This window comes from Trichoderma ghanense (genome assembly GCF_004382785.1).
Source record: "Trichoderma ghanense strain CCMA-1212 chromosome Unknown scaffold_9, whole genome shotgun sequence".
NCBI classification, from domain to species: domain Eukaryota; kingdom Fungi; phylum Ascomycota; class Sordariomycetes; order Hypocreales; family Hypocreaceae; genus Trichoderma; species Trichoderma ghanense.
Genome location: NW_027395672.1, coordinates 925,787 through 949,399, shown reverse-complemented (window position 1 = coordinate 949,399; position 23,613 = coordinate 925,787). Strand labels below are relative to the sequence as shown.

Genomic DNA, 23,613 nt, shown 5'->3' with positions numbered 1-23,613 from the left:
AAGAACCCATGACCCCTGCCCTCCTGCTGAGAGCTGGGAAACGTACCGGTACTCGCTGCATGTGTCAGGTCACAGGTCTTCATCGCATCAGCCCGTCGTACTTGTACTAAATAACACGGCCGCCCTGTCTTTTATAATCCCGGCACCTGGACCAGGATCATGCAAAAACGGGGATGCTCGGTCCCTTCACTTTCTTGCACTCTATTTGGTTTTCTGGGTCTGTCACTTTTCTTCTTTGCTTTTCTTCGTCTCTTGTCTCACTCATTTTTTTTTTCACTCCCTCTGATGGCTTGTCTTTGACTGTCGAGGTATCCAGGTGAGGATGGCATCCCCGCGAGTACGTGCATGCGCATCCATGGGCCTCGCACAAACTATTGCTTGCACATGCTGAACCGAGACCATGGACCCGACCATGTTCCCAAGCCCCAGCTCCAGAGCCGTGTAACATCACGTATCGTGATTGCGTGAGTCTCCAGCTCGACAGGCGTCTCCCGTCAAATCAGTTCATCTCCATGGAGATCCATTCTGATAGCCATCCATATTACCCATGCCTGACCCATATCCATATCGGATGTCCATACGAACCCAGCCAAGCAGCCCGGGCCTTGACCCGGACCCAGACCTGCTTTATTAGCTGCTAGTGCTAGTCTATAGTAATACCACCGCTGCTATGGCTTGTACCTGTAAATCCTACCTACTCGCCATATCCCTTCCCACTCCCTCCCCTCCCATCGTACTGGTCCGTCATGCCCATCCATCCCGCTGCTCGATCGCCAAGCCAGCCTAACCCTTGTGCTGGGACACTTCCCGTCCTCTCTTCTTCTTTTTTTTTTTTGCCCAATCTCCCTCCCCCCCCCCGGTTCACTGACACGCTTCTTTCTCGTCAGCCCCCCGTCCCCTTCCGTCACTCACTCTTCCTGTTCTCCCTTCTATCCTCCTCCTCCTCCTCTCCTCTGAGTCACACCTGGACACAGATCCAAAAAAGAAACGGCTCCCACAAAATAAAGGTGCGGAGAACGTGCATTGCATGTTTTGCCCGTGCATGTTTCTTCCCATGCAGGGCTCGCACAAGCTTCGCCCACGCTTCTGCCCGCCAGGGGGGTCGCACCGCACCGCACCACTTCCCGTCGGTACGAGGACAAGTACGGGAAACTGCTCTGTGGTAGTCTTGTCTTGAACCAACACATTACTACATGCTTCTATCTCTTCTCATGTGCTCAACCTGAGGAGGGGAAATACGCCCACAAGGCCGTCATTTTTCAGTTTCTGTCTCTCTCTCTCTCTCTCTCTCTTTCCCCCCCCCTTTTGGCGCATTCTTTGGTCTCAGGTCTCGTCTCCTTTCGGACTCGAGACCCTCCTCCTAACCCACACGCCGCGTGCCGGCTGGTGAGACTAAGACTTACACCGAAGAGAAGCACAGCATCCGGCTCCCTTGGCACATTCGGGGTGCTTGCTTGCTTGCGCCTAGCCGCTTCGACTACTGTTTTCAGCTTTCCCGGGCCACTCTCTTGTTTCATTTCCGTTCTATTTTCACGCTTCTCTTTTCTTCTCTCTCTCCTTGAGCCCTGTCCGTTTAGACTGGTGCCCGATTTGCTTGAATCCACACTCGCCTACACCTTATTTCGACGCTCTCCGTCTCTTCATCCTTCCTCTTCTTCTTCAATCTCTATGGTCTCTTTTCATACCTAATAAGACACAACTCCCAGCAAACGCCATCGACGACATCATACGCACACATACTTACACTCATCCACACACGGCTCTCCGTCCTTCGTACACACACTCATATAGAGACCCTCCCAGAGCAGCGCATACATGAGCTCCGCACGTGCAACCGCCCGGATCCTCAGCCATTCGGACTACCGATCCAGCTGAAAAAAAAAAAAAAAAAGCCCCAAGGTGTCCATACATACCAATACCCAAAGCACTTCGGACATCAAAAGCCCTATTGCCGCGCCGAGATCGAAGGCCGGAGCATCCACAACCAAGGCTTGCCTCCACTTGGCTCCCGAAGGGCGCCCTTTTGCACTAGCTTTCCCTTTCCCTCCCTCTTCTCTTCTCTCTTTTTTTTCCCTCCGTCCTTTGCTTGTTAGTCATTTTGGAGACGAAGGGGGCGAAACAGAGCTGGAGGGCTAGTATATAGCGCACCGGAGTCCCTGCCACTCCGTGTTGTGGCTTGCGTGTGCTTGTTCCGAGTGTATGTGTGTGAGTGTGTGTGTGTGCGTGTCTCTGCTGTGTGTGTGTCTGTGTGTGTCGTCGTTTAAACGTCTTTCGACGGCGAGCATTCCCACCCCCCCCCCTTTGAGCTCTTCTAATCCAACTCAAAACACTACGGACAACCGCCTATGCGGTCCAACAGACCGTCTCGGCTTTCTTCTTCTTTCTTCTCTCTATCATCTCTCTCTGTTTCTCACATATCCCCTAATCTCCGTTCGGGGAGCTTCATCTTCATCATCATCTTCGTCATTCAATTGCATTGCCTCCTTCCATTCATCTCTGCTGATAGCTGGGCCACGGCATCATCTTCAAGCCTGCAAGCCAGGTCCCTCCCTCTCACTCATACCATCCTCCTCCGCCTCATCCCTGGACACAACATATAACAGTCTCATTTCGACTCAATTCCTTGGACCAACCGCTGCATCAAACATTCATGCAACAAACCGTCACCATGTCTTACCCCGTCGGACCACAAACTCCGCCTCTGCGGCCCTCGCTCTTCGACAGCAGACCGAAACCTCCTCACCTCTGCGTCGTCGACACCTCCCTCAGCCCGGACGAGCTTCACCATCTGCAGGACGACGACGACGACGACGACCACCAGCCCTGCTCGCCCCTGTCTCCCGTCTCGGCATCGCCTTGGGAGGATGCCTCGGCCGCGTCCACCACTGCCAGCATCCCGTCGACTCCGACGACACAGGTCAGCGTCAACGAGCCGCTCCCTCTGCCGGCCTCTTTTCCTCTGCTCTCCGGAGACATGTCCGGCAAAAGCATGCCTCCATTGCAGCCACCACTCCCCCTATCCTCACCATCCCCCATCCTCTCCTCCTCATCCGCCTTGGCCGAGCCCAAACCAAAAGAACCAGAAACCACACGAACCGTCAAGACCCCCCCAGAGTCCATGGGCGGTCCCATCCGGCACATCCCCCCGAAATGGGCCCTCCGCGGCGACATCTACACCTTCTCCTTCTGGACCCCCCCCTCCGCCGCGGGCAGCCTGCCCGAGCACGCCTACTCGCCGCTCGAGGGCAAGACGTCCTTTGCCGACGAGGCGTACAGCCGGCCCGTGGGCGGGCTGAGCATGATCCAGATCCTGAGCTACCGGGACTCGCCCGTCGGGCCGTACGACGAGATGCTGGTGGCGCCGGGGAGCTTCGACTGGGAGAGGACGGAGGCGGACGGGACCAAGACGAGGGGGAGCAATCCCAAGATTACGAGGATCTATGTTTCGACACCGAGTAGCTGTTTTAACGGGAGGACGAGTGAGTTTCATGACCCCCCCCTTGATCATGTATTGATATCGTTTGTCTTCTCACCCTGAGATGATATGATGTCGCTTTTCTTCATTCATCTTCAACTCTGTACAACACAACTAACCACATCATTCATCAGACTGGAACACCCCCAAGCACCTCGCCAAATTCGTCTGGGACCACCACCCCGACGGCTCAACCACCATCCGCATCTTCCCCCACGACGACCCCTCCCACGACGGCGACGAGTCCCGCCCCTCGTCCACCCCCTTCTTCACCACCACCTTCAAGCCCATGCCGCTCGTCCCGCGCTTCCCCTTTGCCACGAGCTGGGTCGACCACCTCGGCTTCAACACGACCCTCGTCATGCCGCCCCTGCCCCCGGGAAAGGGAACGTACGGGGAGCTGCCCAGCACGTCCCGCTGGATCAGCCTCGTGACGAAGCAGTTTTGCAAGACGAGCACCGTGGGGTGGTATGATGTGCGGCAGCCGGATGACGGGAGGGCGTCGTGCGGTGGGAACGAGAATTTCTTGCCGTGGTTGGGGAGGTGGCAGGTTGGGTTGAAGATGGAGGATGCGGACTTGACGTTTGAGATTCCGGACGAGACGTGGGAGAGGGGAGATAAGCTTAGTGAGGGCGAGAGGAGTTCGACGACGACGATGACGACGATGACACCGACGACGACGAAGACGACGACGATGGATGAGACGACGCCGTATGATGAGCCGCGGGAGGAAGTTTGTGAGAAGCCGAGGAGTTGGGGATCCGGGAATTTCCTGTACGACTATTTCACGTGAAAAGACATGATGCCTGAAGAGAGCAAGGAGAAAGAGAGGGATTGGGGCTCGAACACATTATACAACCTGTGACGGGAAACGCCAACATGAACGCCAACACCATCACCATCAACATCAACATCAACAGCAACATCAACAAACTACACACACATACTACTAGAAGGAAAGTCTTCCATTCTCGGCACCAACTGAAACCACCACCATACAATCAACACGCGAGAGCGCAAAACCCATGGGAAAGGGGGTCAAGCGAGGGAGCGCCGTTTCAACCTCATCGGACATGGGATAACCCCAATCTTCTTCATCCGTTCCCTGTTTCTCTCGAGTCCATCCATCATCATCTTTTGTTTCTTCCCCCTCTGGATTCTCATCCCACGCAAGTCACTAATTCCCTCCTTTCAACGATATGCAATCGGCAAGACACAAAAAAAAAGGCGTTTGTTTTACCATGTTCAAACTTATACGGGGGAACGGGGCCACGAAAGGACGCTTTTCCTACCACCCATCACTTTTATCTTTCTCCTTCTTCCTTTCCGCCTTCATCATAATTTTGCATTTCGAAACAACTCGACTGCAAAAAAAAAAAAAAAAAAAAAAAATGCTCATCACGCTCCTTCATTTTTCTTGGTATGCAGGCGGTCGAATGCAACAAGCCATCACTCTCTTTTCTTTTCCTTGACTACCTTATCCAGCAACGAGTCGATTGAAGTCACCATTTATTTTCCTTAATTCCTCGCATATAGATAGAGCCCTCATCGTACAAAACGGCCTCGGTACGCATCATACAAGGCCAAGATTGCAAAATCTGAAATCAAATTAAGCATTCTAGTCTCAACTCGCACCATCCCTCTCTCTCCTCACATCCACCCATCCATCAATGAAGTAATCACAGAGCATAATGTATCGTATTGTGCAGTCGTAAAATCTATCTAGCATACCAAAATCCCATCGACAGTATCATCTTCCTACAATATCTCACCCCCTTTCCATCACACACACGCAAAGACAATTAAGAGTAAAAGCAATAAAAACCAAAAGGCCCAACAGAATCCGCCAGCGCCATTGCAATGATTTCGCCAGTCCCATCAAGCTGCCCTCCTCAACCCATAGAGTATCGCTGTCATCCTCGCCATGCCTGCCCCTGCAGTTTCTCCCCGGTCTAACCAAAAGTCGTCTGCGAACACGTCTCATACACACATGGCTCCGACTCTTGCCGTCTTCTCAGAGCAACCTTCGCGTCTTGGAGTAGAGTTTTCAAGACCCTCAGCATGCCCTCCCGCTCTTTTCAAGTTCGCTGGTATAATGACCCAAAAATTGCGCTGTAGATCGAAGAGTAACACAAAAGAACCAATACCACAATTCTGCTCTCAGGATCTCTTGTCGTCGTTAGATGCCGGCTACGTCACATCCACCAGGGATCGCAGGACCGGTCTTGTCTTCTTTGGCCATATCCACCACAGCCACTCTGTGGTAAGAGAAGCATTTCCGATACGCGCTCTTTGTTATCGTATTTCGGAACGTTTCGAGGAAGCATCATGGCGCCGATGGACGGTTGCCCAGCCACCGAGCCTATCCGAGCATGAATTGCCATTGCACGATGCTCCTACTGCGTCTGCTTTGTACTAGCACCCCGGGTTTTCCCGTGGCTCCGTTAGGTCCGCCGGAGTCGAGGAGCCACCACCTCTCGGGCATAGAATTCGACGAGCATGGTAGCATATGCCTCCAGCTCTTCCACCGGAATGGCCAGTCGGAAGTCGTTTAGTATTAGGAACTGCAGTTCCAGGTGGTTCAACTCGGGCAGAGGAAGTCCACCAACCTTGTGAGAGAAAGTCAGCACCCTATATCCAACGCTGTTCCACATGTGCATAAGTTTCTCCCCTTACCTTTGCATATCGCGAGTTGGTGTAAAAGACGTCGGAAAAGAACTTGCTTGAGCAAGTCACGCCAGCGATGATGAGCCTATGAATGTTGAAGCTGTCTACCACAAAGTATGTCGCCGGCGTGGGCAGGCCAACAGAGCGCTCGCCAACGTGCGCCGCGGCGTTTCTGCTCGCCTCTCGAACAAACTTGGTCGGCGGTTCCACCATGACCTCGTCTTCGCTGTCGTCGTCGTCGGCCAGATCCTCGTCGCTATCGTCGGGACTCCTGGAGGCGTCGCCCATCGGGGTGTCGTGCGACGCGACCGAGGCTGAGCCTCGCGTGCGCGACGACCGCCGGCTGCGTTCAGTACGAGACACCATGTCGTTGACCCTCTCAGTCATGCGATCAAAGTAGACCAGCAGGCTCAAGAACACCTCGTACGTCGTCGGGCAATACTTGTCGATTCGTGACAGGTAGCTCAGGATTGTTATGGCTGGAACATTCTTTCCGTGAAACGCAAGCACCGAGTGGCTGAGCGGGCTCATCTGGGAGCCGCCGTGGGCGTCCGCCGACTGGTTAGCCTGCTGCTGGTGGGCCACGTTGCGCTGCATGGCATCGTGTTGCAGGTCGTTTGTAGTCGTTATCTTCGTCAGCAGAGCGGCCACCATCTCGATGACGTCTGCAATGGGCATTGCGCTGATCTCGTACTTGGTCTGGTGCAACGGCGGGTCGTGCAGGATGCCCGACCGGTCTGGGGCACCCGCGAGGTCGGCCTCGGCGAGCTTCTCGATGTGTTGGAGGTTTTGGACGTGGATGACGTTTTGCTCGGGCACGGCCGCGGAATCGGCAACGGAGACCAGGTACGAGTCGGAGCCCGTGGCCGGACCAAGTCGCAAGGGATAGTCGTCCGAGGTGGGCGAGGGCTGCTGGCCCTGCGGCGCGGCTGGGTTCACGGACGGCGGCTGCTGGCGTATGCCGGGGGCGGAGACGGCGTCTCCCATCTGATGAGCCATGGATGCCCGATTCGCATCGTCGGCGGCGACGGGGCCGGCGGCAGCTGCTGGGGACGACGACGGCGGCGGCGAGGGAAAACGCGACGCTCCGCCAGAGGCAGCTGTGCGCGCCGCGGGCTGTGGTGCTGCCGGCGCCGGCCTGGCCCTGCTGGAGGCGTCTGGGGCGGAAGCCGGAGTCTGAGTCTGAGACCGCGGCACAGAGCCAGACAACCGGTGCCGGCTGGAGGAGCGGTAGGGAGCAGCCGAGTCGTGGTTCTGGCCGTTGTCTTGACGCTGCGGGATCGAGGCGGGCGAGGAGGTCGAGATCATGCTGTGGAAGCGAGAGAGGTCAGGAACAAAGTCGCCGATGACGGCTGCCATTGCGTCGTCTCGCGAGGCGGGACAGAGGAAAGAGCGCGCGCGTTCGCAGTTGGCGAAAGTCGGAAGACGTGACGGTTGAGGTTGAGGTTGAGGCTTGAGAATGGCAGAAAACAGTATGGATTTGGAGGAGATGGGGGCGAAAATGCGGCAGCGACCGGCTCAGGTGGGAAAGAGAGGCACAGGGAAGTGGAAGGTGGAAAAGAATCGGATGAAGAAGAAAAAGCAGTTGGCGGCCAACTAGAACGCAGGACAAGTCATTAGAAATTAGCGAATCGTGAGGGAAGGATTGCGAACAAACAACAGCTGCGACAAGCGCAGTTGAGTCGGGGCTGGGGAGGAGGAGAGGGGAGGAAGTTGAGAGAAGTTGAGAGTGGAGGGAGAAAAGCGTCCCGCCTTGCGGTGGTGAGGTTGAGGAGACGCTGGGACCTGAAGCCCTCCACTGAGGCTTAGGGGCTTAGGGGGAGCTGCACAGCACGCGAACCGCTGGCTCCAGCGGGCTCTGCACCGTCGAGCTCAGCGAGGCAGCGCTGCAGCAGCGGGCGGGTTTAGGGGCCGCAGTGGTATCGGCAGTGGAGACGCGGGCACCAGCCAGTGAGGGCCGTGGTTCGACCACATGCAAACCTGAACCGTCGACGACTCACATCAGGGCAGAGGAGCGAACATGAACAGGCGCGACAAAATCCCGGAGGCGGCGGATGAGATGGAGGGCGGCCGAGGGCACGGATGGCGCTTGTCATCCAGGGTCCGGGTGCTGGAGCTCGTGTTGGGGCCTTGTCTCGACCTGTTCTGGTCCCTTTGCCCATCCGCCTGCGCCTTGCTCTCGAGAACTCCTCTTCTCTTTGCCTTGGGACCTCTCTCTCTTGCATCATCAAACGCACATCAGCCCACCAGGCGATCCAACGATGGACGATGAACGGCAACCGACATCGCTCTCCACCCGCCCGAGATCATTGATCTGATGGCTCCGACCCAGCTGCTAACATGAATCGGACAACGAGCCGCAGCCACTCAGCCAGACAACGCTCCAGAGACTCCAGAGAACCCCATAGATGTGCTCGTAAACCCTCAAAGGCGACCCCGATGGCACTCGACGGCCTCTCGGTGGCGCTCTGGCCCATTGCAGCCGTGGCGCCGCCGCTCAGCGTCATGGGTGGCAAACAGCACGCACAAGGCTTCGCCAGACACCAATGGCAGCGCCAGCTGCTGTGGACGGGGCTTTGCTAGGGCGGGGATGCGGCGGAGATGGGCAGGCAGAAGGTAAGGTATCAGGGTATGCAGCTTGCATATATACATACAGCCATGGCCTTGGTATGAAGTTGCGCGCGAGCAGCAGTGGAAGAAGCTCCGGGCATGTAGATGCCCGAGCTCGGGATGGAAACTCCCCCATGCAACGGCATCAATGGTTCATCAAGCGGGGGCTGCAATGCGAGAGGGGCAAGCAGGGCAGGAGAGCAAAATGGCTGGAGGTGATGGGGGAAAGAGACAAAGCGAAATGCTCCAAACTCACAATCTAGGTAGATGGGGGTTGATGACAAGCCAAGAAGAGGCTCAAAGAGTATCTTGATATGGGATGATGTGAGCGAGCTTCTGTGTATTAACCCAGAGATGCCGAAACCCCCAAGTTTCGTTATCTGATACGTGAGATATGAGGGGTTGGGCTCCGACAACAGCCGCCGTCAACGAAACACGGAGAGAGAGCGACGGCAACAGGCGAAGGGGTACCAGTGAGAACCAGGATCGCAGCAAACCCAGCCATGGACAAGGCTCAATCTTGCTCGCGATCGGATCGATCTCGCCAAAAGCCAGGGTCTCAGCTTCTCCGGCAGAGGCAGGCAAAAAAAGCACAGTTACGTACTTGTCCTTACTCCCAGGCCAACCGGAGCTCCGTGCGAAAGCCAACTTTCAAGCTTGTTTCCTTCCAAGCTGTTCTCGTATAAGGTATCTCGCCTGGGAGAGAGGTACTAAAGCGCAGCTCCCTTGGTAGCCTCGATAAAACTCGTTTGCTCTCTTTTGAACCTGTGCTAGGAGTTCGAGCCGTAGACAAGAGGGGCTGCAAGAGGAGGAGAGTGAAGAGGGGAGGGGAAAGGGGACCAACGGACAGTTGCAGTAGGCCAATGAAGACAACGATAATGGTCCAGCATGTGCCCGTTGTGTATACTAGTAGGTATGGATGTGCGTAGTACTCGTGTGTGTGTGTGTGTGTGTGTGAGGGCGTGTATCTGCACGAGGACTGCGTGGGACAAGAGGATTGGCGGTGGAGGTTTCGTTGCTCTGCTCCTCTCTGGACTCCGTGTGTTTGTACAAGGAGAGTGAGGAGTCGAATGCCTCAGTAGGTAAGGCAGGTAGCGAAGAGAATACAAAGTACGGAAGTCGGACAGGACCAGAACCTGAGCTGAGGCGAATGGGGCCACATTCGGTCAGGGCAGGAAACATGGAACGGGAGCGGGAACAAACGGGCGTGTCCACAGCCTACCAAACCGGCAGAGCGACGAGTCTATCCAACTGCAGAGAGCTGAATTGTCATTCTCAGCTCGGTTATTTCGTGATTGCACATGCTTGATCTGGTCTATCTGAGAGCCTACCAGCAGCAAGCCGGCCTTATCCCTCCTCCCGACAGCTTCATCAACCCCAAACAAAACAACAGTACATGTAAGCACCAGCGTCACGAAAGCAACAAAGGAAAAGGACTGCGCCGTCACACTCTCCCATCCAAGGTGCCTCTACCAGCACACAAAAATCCGCACGACCCTGCCTATGCGATTTCATGCGCGGTACCTCCCGTGCCTCTCTCTTCAATTCTCAGCCCTCGCCCCTCATAGGCCAGCACCCAGCGAGACCCTCTTCCCGAATCGCTGCGCTCCCAGCCAAGACATGCCGCACGTGGGCTTTGCCTTTGAACAACCCGTCCAGGGTCCCTTACAGTATTCTGCGCCAGGGTAATGGGCTTCTATCCCTGTTTGGGGAAGGAGGCCCATGTTCAGCCACAAGAAGCTGGTTGCGCCACGGCCCAGGGTATTGCTAGATTCATGCTGCAGAGAAACACTGAACTGTGAACTCGATAGGGTTTTGATATCACATCCGTTGCCATACTGTAGCACAAGCAAACCGCGAGGCGTCATTTCAGATCCCGATAGGAATCCCTACAGAGCTGAATCGAAAAGAAAACCATAGGCACCACAGTGACACGAACCCCTTTCATCTCACCTCCTTTGAACAACAACCATGTCCCCTGAGAGCCATGACGCCAATCCATCGCCGTCACCCAAACCACCCCCCCTCCAATTCTCAAGCAATACATCAGTTTTTCTTTTTAGAAGCAACAAGCCGTCAAACCGTTTTCGCCGCTGACAAGTATGTGAAGCTAAGAACTTGGCTTTAAGCGTCACCGCAATGCTTAAATCTCGCCGATCTACCCTCCATCTTTTCAGGCCTTCGGTGGGGAAACCGTGGAGAGTGCAGATCAGCGGGAGCTGCTTTCGTAATACATACATGATCCAAAGTTCCAAGTCCTCAACTCACGCAGCTCATTCGTCTGGAGGAAGTTTGTATGTATGTGCGAGGAATTCGTCCATCATGTCGAGCCGTTGCACATCATCGAGATGTTTGGGGAAAAGCAGGGTCTCGCTGACGTACATTGCGTCAACTTATCGAGATCGTTACATGCGCTCAGTAGCTGCATGTGCGATGCCGTTCTCCGCCGAGCAAGGCTATGATTTTCTCTTTCTCCAGAACAATGGCCGCGCCCTGCTTAGGTGGCCTTGTTGCGTCATATGTCCAAATCGATATCGACAGCTTGATGCAGACAGCATCATGTTGTCAATCACCAAACCTCACCAATGTCTTGTTATTTTGTTACTGCTCCAGAATGTTCCGGCTGCTTCCATCATTCCAAGTAGGTACCCTACAATCTTTGTTTCTTCCAAGAGACACCACGTTCATCCACATAGACAGTAGCACCGCGAGTAGCAAGCGAATATGGTTTGGTTCAATTTCTTTCTCAGTTTGTTACTTGGACGCGGCGAGGCATTGTGTTCTTCGCTTACCTGCTCTTGGAGGTTCCGAGCACATGGCCTGCATTGCAAACTTGCTCCAGTATCCGATATCTACATCAGAGGTAGCATACAGCCATGGGCCCTTCTTGTTCATTTCTATGTCGACCCCATGCTGCCCATATTGCCGCTACCCCTTGCTTCATTATCCCCCCTTCTACTCGTGTCGCACCTTGTAGTCTGTATCGGGTAGGTACAGGTGTCTGTCGGCTCCCTTCTTGGTCAACACCACCATGCGAATCACACCACCAGAGCTTCCATCCCACTTGATGGCTTCTCTTAGCGCACCCTTGACGAAAGAGACCGCCTCCTCCTCCTCCATGCCCTCTTTCCAGTTGGCGTCGCAGTATCCGTAGATGTATGTCGAACCCGAACCGCCGATTGCGTACGCCTGCTTGTGCAATGAACCTCCCAGAGGAATAGAGTACACCTGGCCACCGAACCGCTCGTCCCAACCCGCAATGATCAGACCAGCTCTGCGCAGCGTCAGCAATGAATCCTCTCCAATGGCTCGAACAAGGGGGAGCATGTCACTGACGATAATTGGTCCTTGTTGGCGTAGCAAAGCTCCTGGAAGATGGACGCCGCCGTCTGTGTCATCGGGGGCTTGCCGCTGTGCATGGCAAAGAGGCCCAGCTGGTACTGTACAATGTCGGCGACGGCTTGCGTGTCGGCGGCCGAACCGGATCGGCAGCACCAGATGGTGTCGTGTACTCGGGTCAGCTTGTCGGTCACTCGGTTGGCGATGTAGGCGCCTGTCGTTGTTCTGGAATCGGCTCCTGTAGACGCCGTCAGCATGAGTCTCCAGCGGTAGATCTAGAGCTGCATCTCTGCTGGTGCCCACGTACCCAGAATGACTCCGTCCTTGAATGTCACAGCCATGCTATCATGTCGTCAGATCAATCAGTTCGCTTCGGCGGGGTCATGGAGCATACATGGAAGTACCGAGGCTAGAATCACCAGTCAGTTAAAGAAACAAAGACACCATCAGGAGCATCAACTCACTTGACCTCTCCCTTCTTCAATCGATCCATATCAACATGGATGCCATCTAGTTGTCCATCAAGTCAGCGAGGGGTCGGTCGGCAGAATGCTGGACTGAGGCTGCCACCGCACCTTCATTCAGCACGCCAGCACGGCCAAACTCCATGATTGCGGATGGTCTGAAGTGTAGAGTAGCGGGGGTTCGGGGTAATCGTTGGTATCGTAAGAACGGGAGGTCTTGTGCTGGTGAATGGTCGTTGGTTTGCTGCTTGTCTGGGAAGGCTGGAGCTCGACTAGCAGCGGCCGCCACATTGAAGCTCAGGCAGCTCTGAGAACGCGCAGCCGCGCCGATGCCCCACTTTGAAAAGCAGAACGTGACTTTGCACGTGACATTGAATTGGTGACATTCAACATGCAACAACTGAAGATCGTGGATAATGCGAGATGAGTAACCGAGAAATCGAACATGCTTTCTCTTGAGTTTCTCCATCATTGTCTCGAGAAACCCTGTAGCTTGTTCTGCTCGAGAATGGGGGTGGTAGGGCTGCAACCGTTGATGCATCACCGAGCGTCAGCATAGGCATGAAGACGTGTATCACGATTCGCTACATGTACGAAGTAAAAGCTAAGGTATCTCTAACAAATATCACATTCAGTCAGTTCTACTCCTTCACCAACTCCCCATCAACCTTGGCCTCTGCCTCTCCCTCCTTCTTCTCGTCCCCGCACCCGCAGTCGTAAAAGTCGCCAATGTTGTTGCAGTCAAAGATGGGCTTCTTCAGCCTCTCGTTGACCTGGTTGTGCACAAAGCAGAGCCATCCGGCGGCCGCGTTCCGGCTGCTCGTCTGCGGCGGATACTTTGCCAGCAGGCCCCGGAAGTGCCTGGCGCAGTCGCCGCAGGGGTACAGCCGGCTGAAGAGATAGATGAACGTCTCGAGCGTCTTGCGCTCTTCAGGCGAGGGCTTTTCGGGGAAGCGGGCGACCATTGTGTGCATGAACTTCCATGTTGCGCGACCGAGCTCGGCCCTATAGATTGCAAAGCGGTTAGAACTTTGCAAGACTGCTACGGATGATGTGAGGAGCCAGCTGGGCATGCAGAAACGTACTTGAGAGTTGCATTCTCGAGCTTGGGTGCTATTGACTCGCCATCTAGCAGGTTAGCCGGCATGCCATCCAGGTCCACTTTGAATTCCGACTTGGACTCTGCCGCTGCGGCCTCGGGCGTTCGATCCACATCGCGGATGGCCGAGCCCGACAGGAGATACGTGATGCTGAAGAAGAGCACGACGGCCAGCAGGATGGTCGCGGTGAGGTGCTGGCGGCGCGCCATCGTGGAGCGTGACTTCGACTTCTCTCGGTGAGAGTGAGGAGGTTTAAGAAAGGGTCACCGCGCCATGGCGATGGTTGGGAGTCCAAAGGTAGGGAGATGTTGGATGTCGTATGAGGACTCGCGCCACAGCGTGGTCGAGGCGCCACAAGGGAGACAAGTTAAGCCACGTCTTCGGGAAAGTGGGGTGTTGGTGCGCCACGATAAGCTGGTGCCAACAGCTGAAGTGAGATACCTATGTTGCCTCCAGAGACGCTGCGACTGGGTGGGTAAGACGAAGTATATGTTTATTAACTGTTTTGCTGGCGTTTCAGAGGTAATGCGGTTGATTGCCACACATCTGCTTGTGAATCGCGAACGCGTGGGTAACACTGAGATTCAAAAGCAATGCGACACTAGAAAGCTAGCTACCCTATAACAAGTCGTTGAGTGTACGATTTTCCACTTCATGTTGGCTGTCAGAATTTAGAATTCAGCGGCAAGTCATATAATTCAGCTTTTGCTTTTCCTCATCTTTTTTGAAGATGTCGTTTACACAAGCTCCTCATTTCTGGTGACGGATTTTGTTGAAGTGATTTTCGGCTTTCCTTGTAATTTGGAAGACTTGATCCTATCACCTTACTGTAGACGTGTCGTCTCAGCCGATTTATATGCAGGACATCTCAAAGTATCATTACCTATTTCAACTCTAACAGACAAACTATAAGCAACACGTCTAGGACGATGAGATAGTATTGTAGTGTCACAGGCAGCATGTATTCCGCATAATCGAGGTAATCAGGCTGGACCCAAGGTGCAGTCGATGTCCGATAGACAAGAAACTGAGCATGTAAAATCGACGACATTGCTTTATAATCGAGTAGCCCTGAAGAAGACGAGATTGATGACACCTACCTACTCTTGAAACATAAAGGTTGGATCACTGCGCTTGTTTCTGCTCCTCCCTTACTATGGTTGTCACTCACTCGTTAGCTTTATCGATACACAGCCAGCATGGCAAGTGAATGCTCGTCAGCATTGAATCTATAGAAGGGTGACAGTATGGAATGGCAGATAAACAATGTAGCAGTACGGATCAGCAAAGAATGGACAATAGAGCCTCCTCCGCGGCATATATACACGCTGCCCGACATTCCATTCAGCCACTCAGTAGTAGTAACGTCAATCACAGACAAGACACTCAATACTATTGCAACCACGTATCAGCACGAACCAGATGAATCGTGGTCAACCTTTGTTCAAGACATGACGTCAATAGAGGACGTGCATGATGAAGGCTCATCGTCTGTCCGAGGAAGGATGGAGGTGCAGAGACATAGTCGCCATCAAGGGAGCATCAAGTCTGTCCATGTAAATCATCAACATAGCATATCCGAGGCTGTGTCGTGTTTCTGCTGTAAGCTCGCTGTCTATAAACAAACATTGAAAGCTGGTGATCAGCCCGTCAGCTCATTCTGCTACTCTGGCAAATGCGTTCCGGCCGCTGCAAAAACATATTTCCAGGAACCTGATTGATACGATGCGTCGTTGATTCGATGTCTTGCCGAGGGTGGAATCCAAGGCTAGGCGGTGACGCACGGTTCGAGCTAGCATCAACTCGTATCTTCAGCAGCAGTTCGCTTAGACAAACGCCCCTTTTGTCAAGATCCTACTGGGGATATTGAGCTAGCGGTGTATTCTACTCGAAGGATAAGCCCAAGTTGCGTCATGCGTGTATGTAAACACATGATGTTCTACTCTATTATACCTTGACGGTGAGACTATATGCTTCCCGGCTCAAGGTCCGAGCAATAGCAACTCACGATGCCTAGCTGACAAGGCTGAAGCTGATTCCTCCGTGCTTCCATCTGACCTCTTAGCGACGCACGGCCGCAGCGTCAAGGTCAAGGAGCAATGGATCAACACCCCTTCGAGAACAACGCTACCTTGCCTGACCTATTTACAGCGGGAGGAGCGGTGGGATGGAGCAAGGAACTTTTCCAAAGCATGGCATGTAGGCAAGGAGAGCAAGCTTGTGCTCGTATTATTTGGCACCAGTTCGATTACGGCAGACTAGAGTAGCATCGCATGCCTGGGGATGGAAAGGGAAAAAGAAAAAAAAAAAAGGAGGCCGATCCATGTCTCGGGTTGAGGAGAGCTCGGCGTCGATGAAACGTGGAAGGAAAAACATTGGGCACAGCCCGCTGTTTGATCGTCTAAAACTGAACATTCCTCATTGAAGCAGAAGATAGAAAGGCGGGCAAGATGGAAGAATACAGAGGGCTTGTCAGAGAGTGAAGACGCATTCCAGCTGTGGTGTAAGTGCGGAGGACGAAGCACAAGGTACAGTACAAAGCTGGGAGTACCGCTGAAATGAGCGTCTGCGGTGTTGACGGTGTGTGAGTGCCAATAGCGGCACCTTGGCGGCGCCCCGTAATCTCACGCCTTGGTTTTCTTCAGTATCACGAGCGGGAAAAAGGCTGGGCTTGTATGGGAGCTTGACGCTCCGTATGGAGCTGCATACATAGCAGGAGCTGCTCCCTCTATTAACACCAAATGCCTTGGCGTGTTACGGGCATTGCCGCTTCTGTGCACAGCTGTTGGATCAGAGGCCAACCGAGGGCAACAGGTCCGATTCGACGACAGTCATTTCATTTTACGGGGAAAAAAAAAGAAGGGGATGGAGGGAATCAGAGAGGAAGCCATTGGCTGCGGGTTGCGTGCGAGAATGCCGTGCTCCGTACCTGCAGCAATATATTGCCCCAGTTGCATGCCCGTGCTGTATGAATATGTGCGTCTGCGTCCAGTCTGCAGCTGGCATTTGGGCGTTTCGACGTTGCACATACGCGTAAGCTGTACATGTCGTGATTGGGGGAAGGACGGCGATGGATTCGATAAGCCATGCAGGAGACACTGTGCGCGCTTCCGAGCGATAACATGTACTCACCAACTCCCAGTCCGCGCGTACAGGTGCAGTGAAATGAGCTGAATTTGTGGCGCATGACTGCCAAGTACTAGTATTGGATTATTCGCTAGTCTGGAAGCTGCCGGATGAGCTGATTTGCATGAAGGACCGCCTTCTTAGCGGCTCGCTTGCGTTGAAATGAAGTCTGAGAGAGCCGGGAAAGGATCGGCGGCTTCGGTAAGAGGTCGTACAGAGGACATGACGGGGAGCTGTGTCCGGCGCTCCATTTGCTGTATCCGATACCCACAGAACCGATGGATAACGACACCGGTGAGATGCTGCAGGCACCGTGCAAGGCAGCAGCAGGTCTTTTGCAGCAGGATTCGCAATCCCGCTGAATCTGAATCAGTTCCCATCCTCGATGGCGCGCATCCAGCCTCGTCTGCCGGTTAGCGCCAGGAACCAGTTTTGCCGTCGACGCTAAGGCCGGTGACAACGGGGAGCTTAATGATGGCCTGCAGAGCCAGAGCGATGCCTGATTCAATACCAGCGGCGAGCCTGAAGCAGCCAGCGGCGGCAGAGCGCGTACGATATATACTTGCATATGCTTGGGTAGCCTCGTTCGTACGGAGCACCTGAGGAGAAAACGATGGACCAGCCAGAAAAGCAAGGAAATGGACGGGTTGCTGAAGAGTTTCGTCGGCCATCGGCCAGGGCCACGTATCCCGTGTACCTCGCCATACAAGCTGCCGCGTTGGGGTACTTCCAGCACAGCACACAACCCCCCCCCCCCTGGTCAGCGACATTAAAGGCACGACGCCAATCCGACCCCGAGACGAGCTAAGGCTGCTAGCGCCCACTCGCCATTGGCTCAGGAACCCTTGGAAAGCCCTTCCGGGCCGTCCAGGGGTTCGTGCGGGCTGCGCAGGTACCGCCCGGGTCACTCTTTGTCGCACATCAGCACGAGGGCACGAGAGATGCCCGCAGCTTGAGCTGGGGGGCTCCCCGTCTGGATTCGAGGAGGTACGCAAGCGAGTACAGGTACAGTTCCAGGCGCCAGAGGAGATGTGGCATAGGGAGTAAGGGTACTTGGTCATGGCTAACACTGGTAGGGCAGCTCCAAGAACGCAGCTCTTCACTGGCAGGCATGCGAGGTATTTTGGACAAGTCGCTGCAACTTCTCGTCTGTACACGACTGATGAATCCCACGAACAGCAGCCAGAAGCTTCTTCGTGTAAGTACATAATCAGATGATATCTAACACCACATCCCGTGCTGCTGTGTAGGATGCATTAGCTGACCTATTGTGAGCTCCTACTGCTCATCTTTCCCTTGGCTGCTACCGCGGTGGTGGCATCCAAATTATTGATTAATGTGTACTACAACGGCATCGCACACGCTCTGCCATTGGGTACGAGAGGTACGACCAAAGCCATCATGCTCGACCGGTGTAGCGGTCGCAAAGGCCAAGAAAACAGCATCCACACTGCATTTGTCGTATAAGCCAGAACCACCTCCGCCGAATCGCAAACCATGGCGTCTGCTTGTGGCAGGCGACGCTCCGTCGCACGGCATGCCTCCGCCACCTTCGGCAATGAGCACGGCCAGCTTTTCTTTCACGGCAATCTGAGGAACGGGGGTCCGATCGGCAGGTGGGCAGAAACTCAAAGAAGAACAACTGGAGGGCACAGGATGAGAGACAAGACTGTCCTGTCCAGGCGAGGGCATGTTGGTGGCAGGCAAAACGGCGGCGGTACCTGGATGTACATTGGACGGCCGTCACCTGTTGTCGCCGCCGCACCAGCATCTAAAAAAAAAATCACCCGCAGCGTGGGCCAGTGGGGCTGCAGCCAATGAGTCAGGAAGGCGCTGGCTTTACCCCTGGCCCGCTGCTGATGGCTCGGTACCTGTCGCGTGTTGAGAAGCAGCGCGGCGCATGGGGGCGGTCCGTAACGCCAGCCAGGTACCGCGCTATTGGCGGGCGTCTGGGCGCCCACACGCGTGCGACCATGTGCTGGTACCAGGCCCGTTTTGGCGGGTGCAATTTCCAACCCGGACAGCACCGTGGCAGTGCTTTTTACTTTGACTTTTGCGGACGACGACGCATGAATCAAAGCGTTTCTTTGACATGCCATGCCATGGGACGCCGGGCTGGTCCTGCAGACAGGGAATGCCCCGGGAGCTGATGGTACGAGTAGTACTCGTACTTGGTGCTTGCTCTACCTACAGTACAGTATAGTACTTCCATCTCTGTTTGACTGCCTGTGCCTCGTACCCGAGAAACAATCGCTACCTGCGTGCCGCTGACGGTACCAGTACTGCGGCCCCTGTTGACGCCGTACCGGGCCAGCCATCGCGACGTTGGCTCGCATTCCAACGCCCAGCCGTCGTGTGACATCGGGGGCCTCAACGAAGGCCCTTGACGCCTCATTCTGGCGCGAGGTGACGAAGCGAGCACACGGTGCAGCAGCTGCAGGTTCGCCCAGGTCACGAAAAGACGGAGCAAACGGACAGCAGGTCTTGCTGCTGTGCCTGGAGGCGGTACCTGTCGGGTGGCCGACGGCAGCGCCGCGCTCCAAGTACCTCGCCTGGGACTTGAAACCCTGTGGAGAGCTGCCGCTGCATGTACCTGCGCATTCCCTGCCACTCACCCACCCACTGCACTGCAGGCCCTTCCATTTGTTCCATTGCTCTCCAACGGGCCTCGTCGTACCGGTACTCGCCAAGACGCAGCAGCCCCGTACCTCGAGCGCTGCCTCTCCGCGGGCGACTACCTTCCTGGAACGTGCTGGGCGGTATCGTGACGGTCGGGCCTTCTGCCACGGGCGCTAGAAGCCTCCCGCCTGCACAAATCTCTCTCTCCTCGTCTCCTCGTCTTCCTCGTTTCCCTTCCCCTGCTAGAAGTGCCACACCCCCTGGGGGCCCTTGTCTTGTCCAGTCCAGTCCGGTCCAAGCCCAGGCTTGTCCTCTCCAGGCCTGGCCGCTGCTTGTGTCTCCCGTCCACCCACTTGCTGTCTCTCGTTTCCTCTGGGGCCATCTTCACGGCCTGCGTCTTATTTTCCTCCCTCCTCCTCCCGCCCTTCCCATCCTTTCCCCCCTCATACCATCGCCATCCCGCTCCTTCGACAATCTTCTGCCAGGCGACCGTGGTTCCCCCCCCTTCGGCTCTCGACCCAGCGCTGCCCGCGCGTCAACCGCCCTCTGTCGAGACATTCGGGTTATCTGTTCTCTTTCATGACTGAATGACCCTGGGACCTCGGGAGGTTCTCGCGATTCTACACCCTCGTTCGATTCATCTTTGCGGAACCCTAAAGACAACGCTCGCAACGCTCGCCGCCCCCCCCCGGTGACGGACGCCATATGACGATTTGATTGAACAATCACGACGCTCCTTTATTGTTTTTTTTATTTCGTCGCACATACGCTCCGGCACAGAAAAATGTGAGTGGCTACGAGAAAGCGCGTGGCGATTCGGCGGAGGTGATTTGTCGGGATGGCATCAGTAAGAGCGAGGGAATAGATGGCATGGTTGGAGATGCGGTTGCGCGCAATGGGTGTCATTCAGCTGGCCATTGTAATTTTATCAATAGCCCTGACAGATTCGGGCAATGAAAGGCGACAATGGCCGGCTGGATGACGCAGAATCGTTTAATTGGAGACTTGGAGACAATGGGTATAAACGGCCTTTGAGAAGCTCTGCTAACCTCACGATCCAGATCAAAGACGCTCATTGACAATTTGTCAAGTACATTCGTTGAACTCTGTTTCTGACAGTGAGGCATTGCCCAGTCGGCATCTCGCAGTTCCTCGTGGACAATTTGCTGACTAGGATCGTAGTATATTTGCAACAACATAAAACCTCCACACTCTTTCGCCACGGGGATATATACATTCGTTACCACAAAACGCCATGCAGTCCAAATCGCTCGCTTTGCTGGCCGCTCTGGCCGTGTCCGCGGCCGCCTCCGGGGCTGAGCGGCCTCGGATCTACTACCCTCACAAAATCAAGCGCGATCTTGCGGGTTCCAACTCGACCATCAGCACCACTTCCAGCAGCATCACAACCGCTCCCGGCACCACGACCAGCAGCTCGACGTCTGCGTTTGGCCCGGACCTGGGCGCCATCATCTCCGGTCTTCTCGGCGGGCACCCGACCAGCAGCTCTACCGCCCCGGCCACGACGACCACGACCAGCTCATCGTCGAGCAGCGCTTCCGGGTCCAGCACGTCCTCTTCGGGCAGTGTGACGACCATCATTCGATCAAAGACCATCATCGTCACGCCTACGCCCGAGGGTACCGGCAGCACTCAGGTTCCCTTTAAGCCTCAGAAGTCTCCCACCAGCAGCTCGGATGAGACGACGCCCGCCGGGTCGGCTTCCAGCCAGGCTTCTTCTGCTCAGTCGCCCGCTTCTACGCCATCGTCTGGCTCGTCTTCGCAGTCCGCTGCCGGAACCCCTGCACAGTCCACCTCAGCTCCTGCCGACACCAGTTCTCCTAGTGCGTCCTCGACTGGCTCCTCTGGATTGGATCTCAGCCTGGGCATCAGCCTTCCCCTCGGCCCCAAGAGCTCTTCCACCACGTCTTCCGCGGCCAGCTCTGCTCAGACGGCCTCTTCTTCACAGGCCAGCTCCAGCAGGGCTTCTGAGACTGGAATCGTGATTGACCCTACTGGCGTCCGGTTCCCCTCGACCACCGCGCCTACGGCCCAGACTCAGTCCAGCAGCGTTGCCCCTGGTTCTACCAGCAGCGGTATTCCCGACAACAGCGGCGTCGTGGGCAACTCCACCGAGGCCGATGTCAGCTCCACGCCCCCTGCGGCAAAGACGTCTTCGTCGGGCGGTCTTCTGGACCCCATCTTGACCATGCTGAATCCCTCCAAGTCGACCTCTCCCGCCGAGTCAACGTCTGCTCCCGGAACCTCTGGCCTGCCGGTTCAGACTTCCCTCCCTGGCACTGGATCGTCGACGTCGGCTGCTCCCTCACAGACCAGCTCTCCTGGCGGCCTTCTTCCCAGCTTGTCTCTGCCTCTGACCCTGCCACCCGTGCTTCCCACGGAAACGTCGTCGACGACTGCTCCCCAACAGACCAGCTCTTCCGGTGGCCTTCTCCCCAGCTTGTCTCTGCCTCTGACCCTGCCGCCTGTGCTGCCTACGGAAACGTCGTCTGCCGCCACCTCCAGCCCTGCGACTCCGCAGGATGGATCCAACGCCACTTCCTCCGAGCCGCCAACAACCACTCCCGGGCTTCCCATCTCCATTTCCCTTCCGCTGCCAATCTCGACTTCTGACGGTTCGGTCGTCAACTCCACCTCCAGTGAGCCTCCTGTTACCGGTTCCGCTACCATCACCAGCGCTCCCACAGGCACTTCTACAGGTGCTCCTACCGGCTCGGTGACGGATGTCCCCGTTTCCAACGGCACCAGTTCGGGTGAGCCAACTGGCGTGATCACCTCAGCCTCCGCCTCTGTCACCGCCTCTAGCTCTGCTGTCGAGACTGGTTCGGTGGGCAACTCTACCAGTGCTGCTGATACGTCTGCCCCCGCGACCGGAACGTCTGCCGCGACCTCTGCCCCAGCTGCTACCAGCGAGCCGGTAGCAACCGGTTCGCCCTCCACCCTGGTGACCATTTCCAAGCCTTCCTCTCCGGTCGTCACGGTCCCCGTAGTCGCTCAGACGTCGAGCGCAGAGCCCATCACGAGCATTCGACCCACTGCCACGCTTACCAACACTGCGGATTGGCTGCCTACGACGATTGTCATTGAGCCTACCACGATGGCCTTCACCCCGGTGACGTCGTCCGCGAGTGTGTCCACCTCAACGGCCCTGCCCACCAATGTTCCCAAGATCATCTACCCCGATGACCCCAACACTCCCGCTGCGGAGGGCACTGTCCCGATCCAGATTGGATTCCTGTACCCCCTCAACTACATGTTCGTCGCCAGCAACACCGTTGCCGCCGCTCAGATCTTCAAGTACCTGCCCCAGGCCCTGGCCACCGCCGCCGGCATCGACGTGGAGAAGGTTCAGGTCGCCAAGCTTGTCCCCTACGACACGCGCGCCCAGTGGGGTTATGTCACCACTCTGGCCAAGATCAACTACCCCCAGAACCTGCTTGACAAGCTTCAGCTGGACATGTCGGTGGCTAACTCGCTCATCTACAACAACCCCGACCCCATTGTCCGCAACCTGACGGCCCTGATCAACCCCAAGATCAACATCTTTGGCCAGCTCACCGACGGCGGCTCTACCGACGGCGCCGACGGGTCCGGCAGCGGCAGCGGTGGTGCTCCTCCTTCCTCTGGCTCTGCCAACAACGATGCCTTCGGCACCAGCAGCACGGACAGCCAGAGCTCCAAGCAGAAGGCCACCACCGCCGGTATCGCGGTCGGTGCCGTCGGCCTCGGTGCTCTGTACGGCGGTGCCATGTTCATCATTGCTCGTCGCTACAAGCGCAAGAAGCAGGCCCACCGCCGCTCCAGCTCCATTGCCAGCAGCCAGGGTTCGTCCGGCATGCAGTATGCCGGCAACGGAAGCCCCGCCCTCATGGGTGGCGCTCTGATGAGCCGCGACATGTCCAGCTACGGTGGAACGGGAATTCGCGACAGCCACAACAGCGGAACCAGCTCTGCCCGGACTGCCAACATCTCCCACCCCGTTGCGGCTGAGAACTCCCTTGGCTGGAACTGATGATCTACACGCTTTATATCGGCCATTTTCTTTTTTTTTTTTTTCAAACTCCATTTTTATTTGTTTTCCCTTTTGGATATCCGCGCATCATATTTTCCTTATTTACACTTCGATACCCTTGGGGGAGCTTTTGCTCATGAGGACGTAGGACGATGTCTACGACTTTCTTGATGTCATGGC

At 55.7% G+C, this 23,613-nt stretch overlaps 8 protein-coding genes across 8 annotated transcripts; 3 read left to right on the top strand and 5 right to left on the bottom strand.

Annotated features, from left to right (window-relative positions):
- Nucleotides 1-746: 746 nt before the first annotated feature.
- CCMA1212_007405 (uncharacterized protein) lies at nucleotides 747-1,166 on the top strand (the record flags this gene model as incomplete). Its single annotated transcript, XM_073704575.1, has 1 exon — nucleotides 747-1,166. The coding sequence occupies one exon, from the start codon at nucleotides 747-749 to the stop codon at nucleotides 1,164-1,166; it is 420 nt and encodes a 139-aa protein (XP_073557078.1).
- A 1,502-nt stretch (nucleotides 1,167-2,668) lies between these two features.
- On the top strand, nucleotides 2,669-4,268 carry CCMA1212_007404 (uncharacterized protein; the record flags this gene model as incomplete). The annotated part of the gene is made up of 2 exons (XM_073704574.1): nucleotides 2,669-3,479; nucleotides 3,610-4,268. The coding sequence occupies 2 exons, from the start codon at nucleotides 2,669-2,671 to the stop codon at nucleotides 4,266-4,268; spliced, it is 1,470 nt and encodes a 489-aa protein (XP_073557079.1).
- A 1,651-nt stretch (nucleotides 4,269-5,919) lies between these two features.
- Nucleotides 5,920-7,501, bottom strand: CCMA1212_007403 (PHO85 cyclin-6; the record flags this gene model as incomplete). Its single annotated transcript, XM_073704573.1, has 2 exons — nucleotides 5,920-6,084; nucleotides 6,152-7,501. The coding sequence occupies 2 exons, from the start codon at nucleotides 7,499-7,501 to the stop codon at nucleotides 5,920-5,922; spliced, it is 1,515 nt and encodes a 504-aa protein (XP_073557076.1).
- A 947-nt stretch (nucleotides 7,502-8,448) lies between these two features.
- On the bottom strand, nucleotides 8,449-8,649 carry CCMA1212_007402 (uncharacterized protein; the record flags this gene model as incomplete). The annotated part of the gene is made up of 1 exon (XM_073704572.1): nucleotides 8,449-8,649. The coding sequence occupies one exon, from the start codon at nucleotides 8,647-8,649 to the stop codon at nucleotides 8,449-8,451; it is 201 nt and encodes a 66-aa protein (XP_073557077.1).
- Nucleotides 8,650-11,707: 3,058 nt separating this feature from the next.
- On the bottom strand, nucleotides 11,708-12,700 carry CCMA1212_007401 (Proteasome subunit beta type-1; the record flags this gene model as incomplete). The annotated part of the gene is made up of 6 exons (XM_073704571.1): nucleotides 11,708-12,026; nucleotides 12,089-12,329; nucleotides 12,399-12,433; nucleotides 12,486-12,500; nucleotides 12,556-12,601; nucleotides 12,667-12,700. 6 exons carry the CDS (start codon nucleotides 12,698-12,700, stop codon nucleotides 11,708-11,710), a joined length of 690 nt encoding a protein of 229 aa, XP_073557075.1.
- Nucleotides 12,701-13,196: 496 nt separating this feature from the next.
- On the bottom strand, nucleotides 13,197-13,864 carry CCMA1212_007400 (FAD-linked sulfhydryl oxidase ERV2; the record flags this gene model as incomplete). Its single annotated transcript, XM_073704570.1, has 2 exons — nucleotides 13,197-13,560; nucleotides 13,641-13,864. The coding sequence occupies 2 exons, from the start codon at nucleotides 13,862-13,864 to the stop codon at nucleotides 13,197-13,199; spliced, it is 588 nt and encodes a 195-aa protein (XP_073556967.1).
- A 4,243-nt stretch (nucleotides 13,865-18,107) lies between these two features.
- CCMA1212_007399 (uncharacterized protein) lies at nucleotides 18,108-18,473 on the bottom strand (the record flags this gene model as incomplete). The annotated part of the gene is made up of 1 exon (XM_073704569.1): nucleotides 18,108-18,473. The coding sequence occupies one exon, from the start codon at nucleotides 18,471-18,473 to the stop codon at nucleotides 18,108-18,110; it is 366 nt and encodes a 121-aa protein (XP_073557050.1).
- A 2,182-nt stretch (nucleotides 18,474-20,655) lies between these two features.
- On the top strand, nucleotides 20,656-23,433 carry CCMA1212_007398 (uncharacterized protein; the record flags this gene model as incomplete). Its single annotated transcript, XM_073704568.1, has 1 exon — nucleotides 20,656-23,433. The coding sequence occupies one exon, from the start codon at nucleotides 20,656-20,658 to the stop codon at nucleotides 23,431-23,433; it is 2,778 nt and encodes a 925-aa protein (XP_073557051.1).
- Nucleotides 23,434-23,613: the final 180 nt, after the last annotated feature.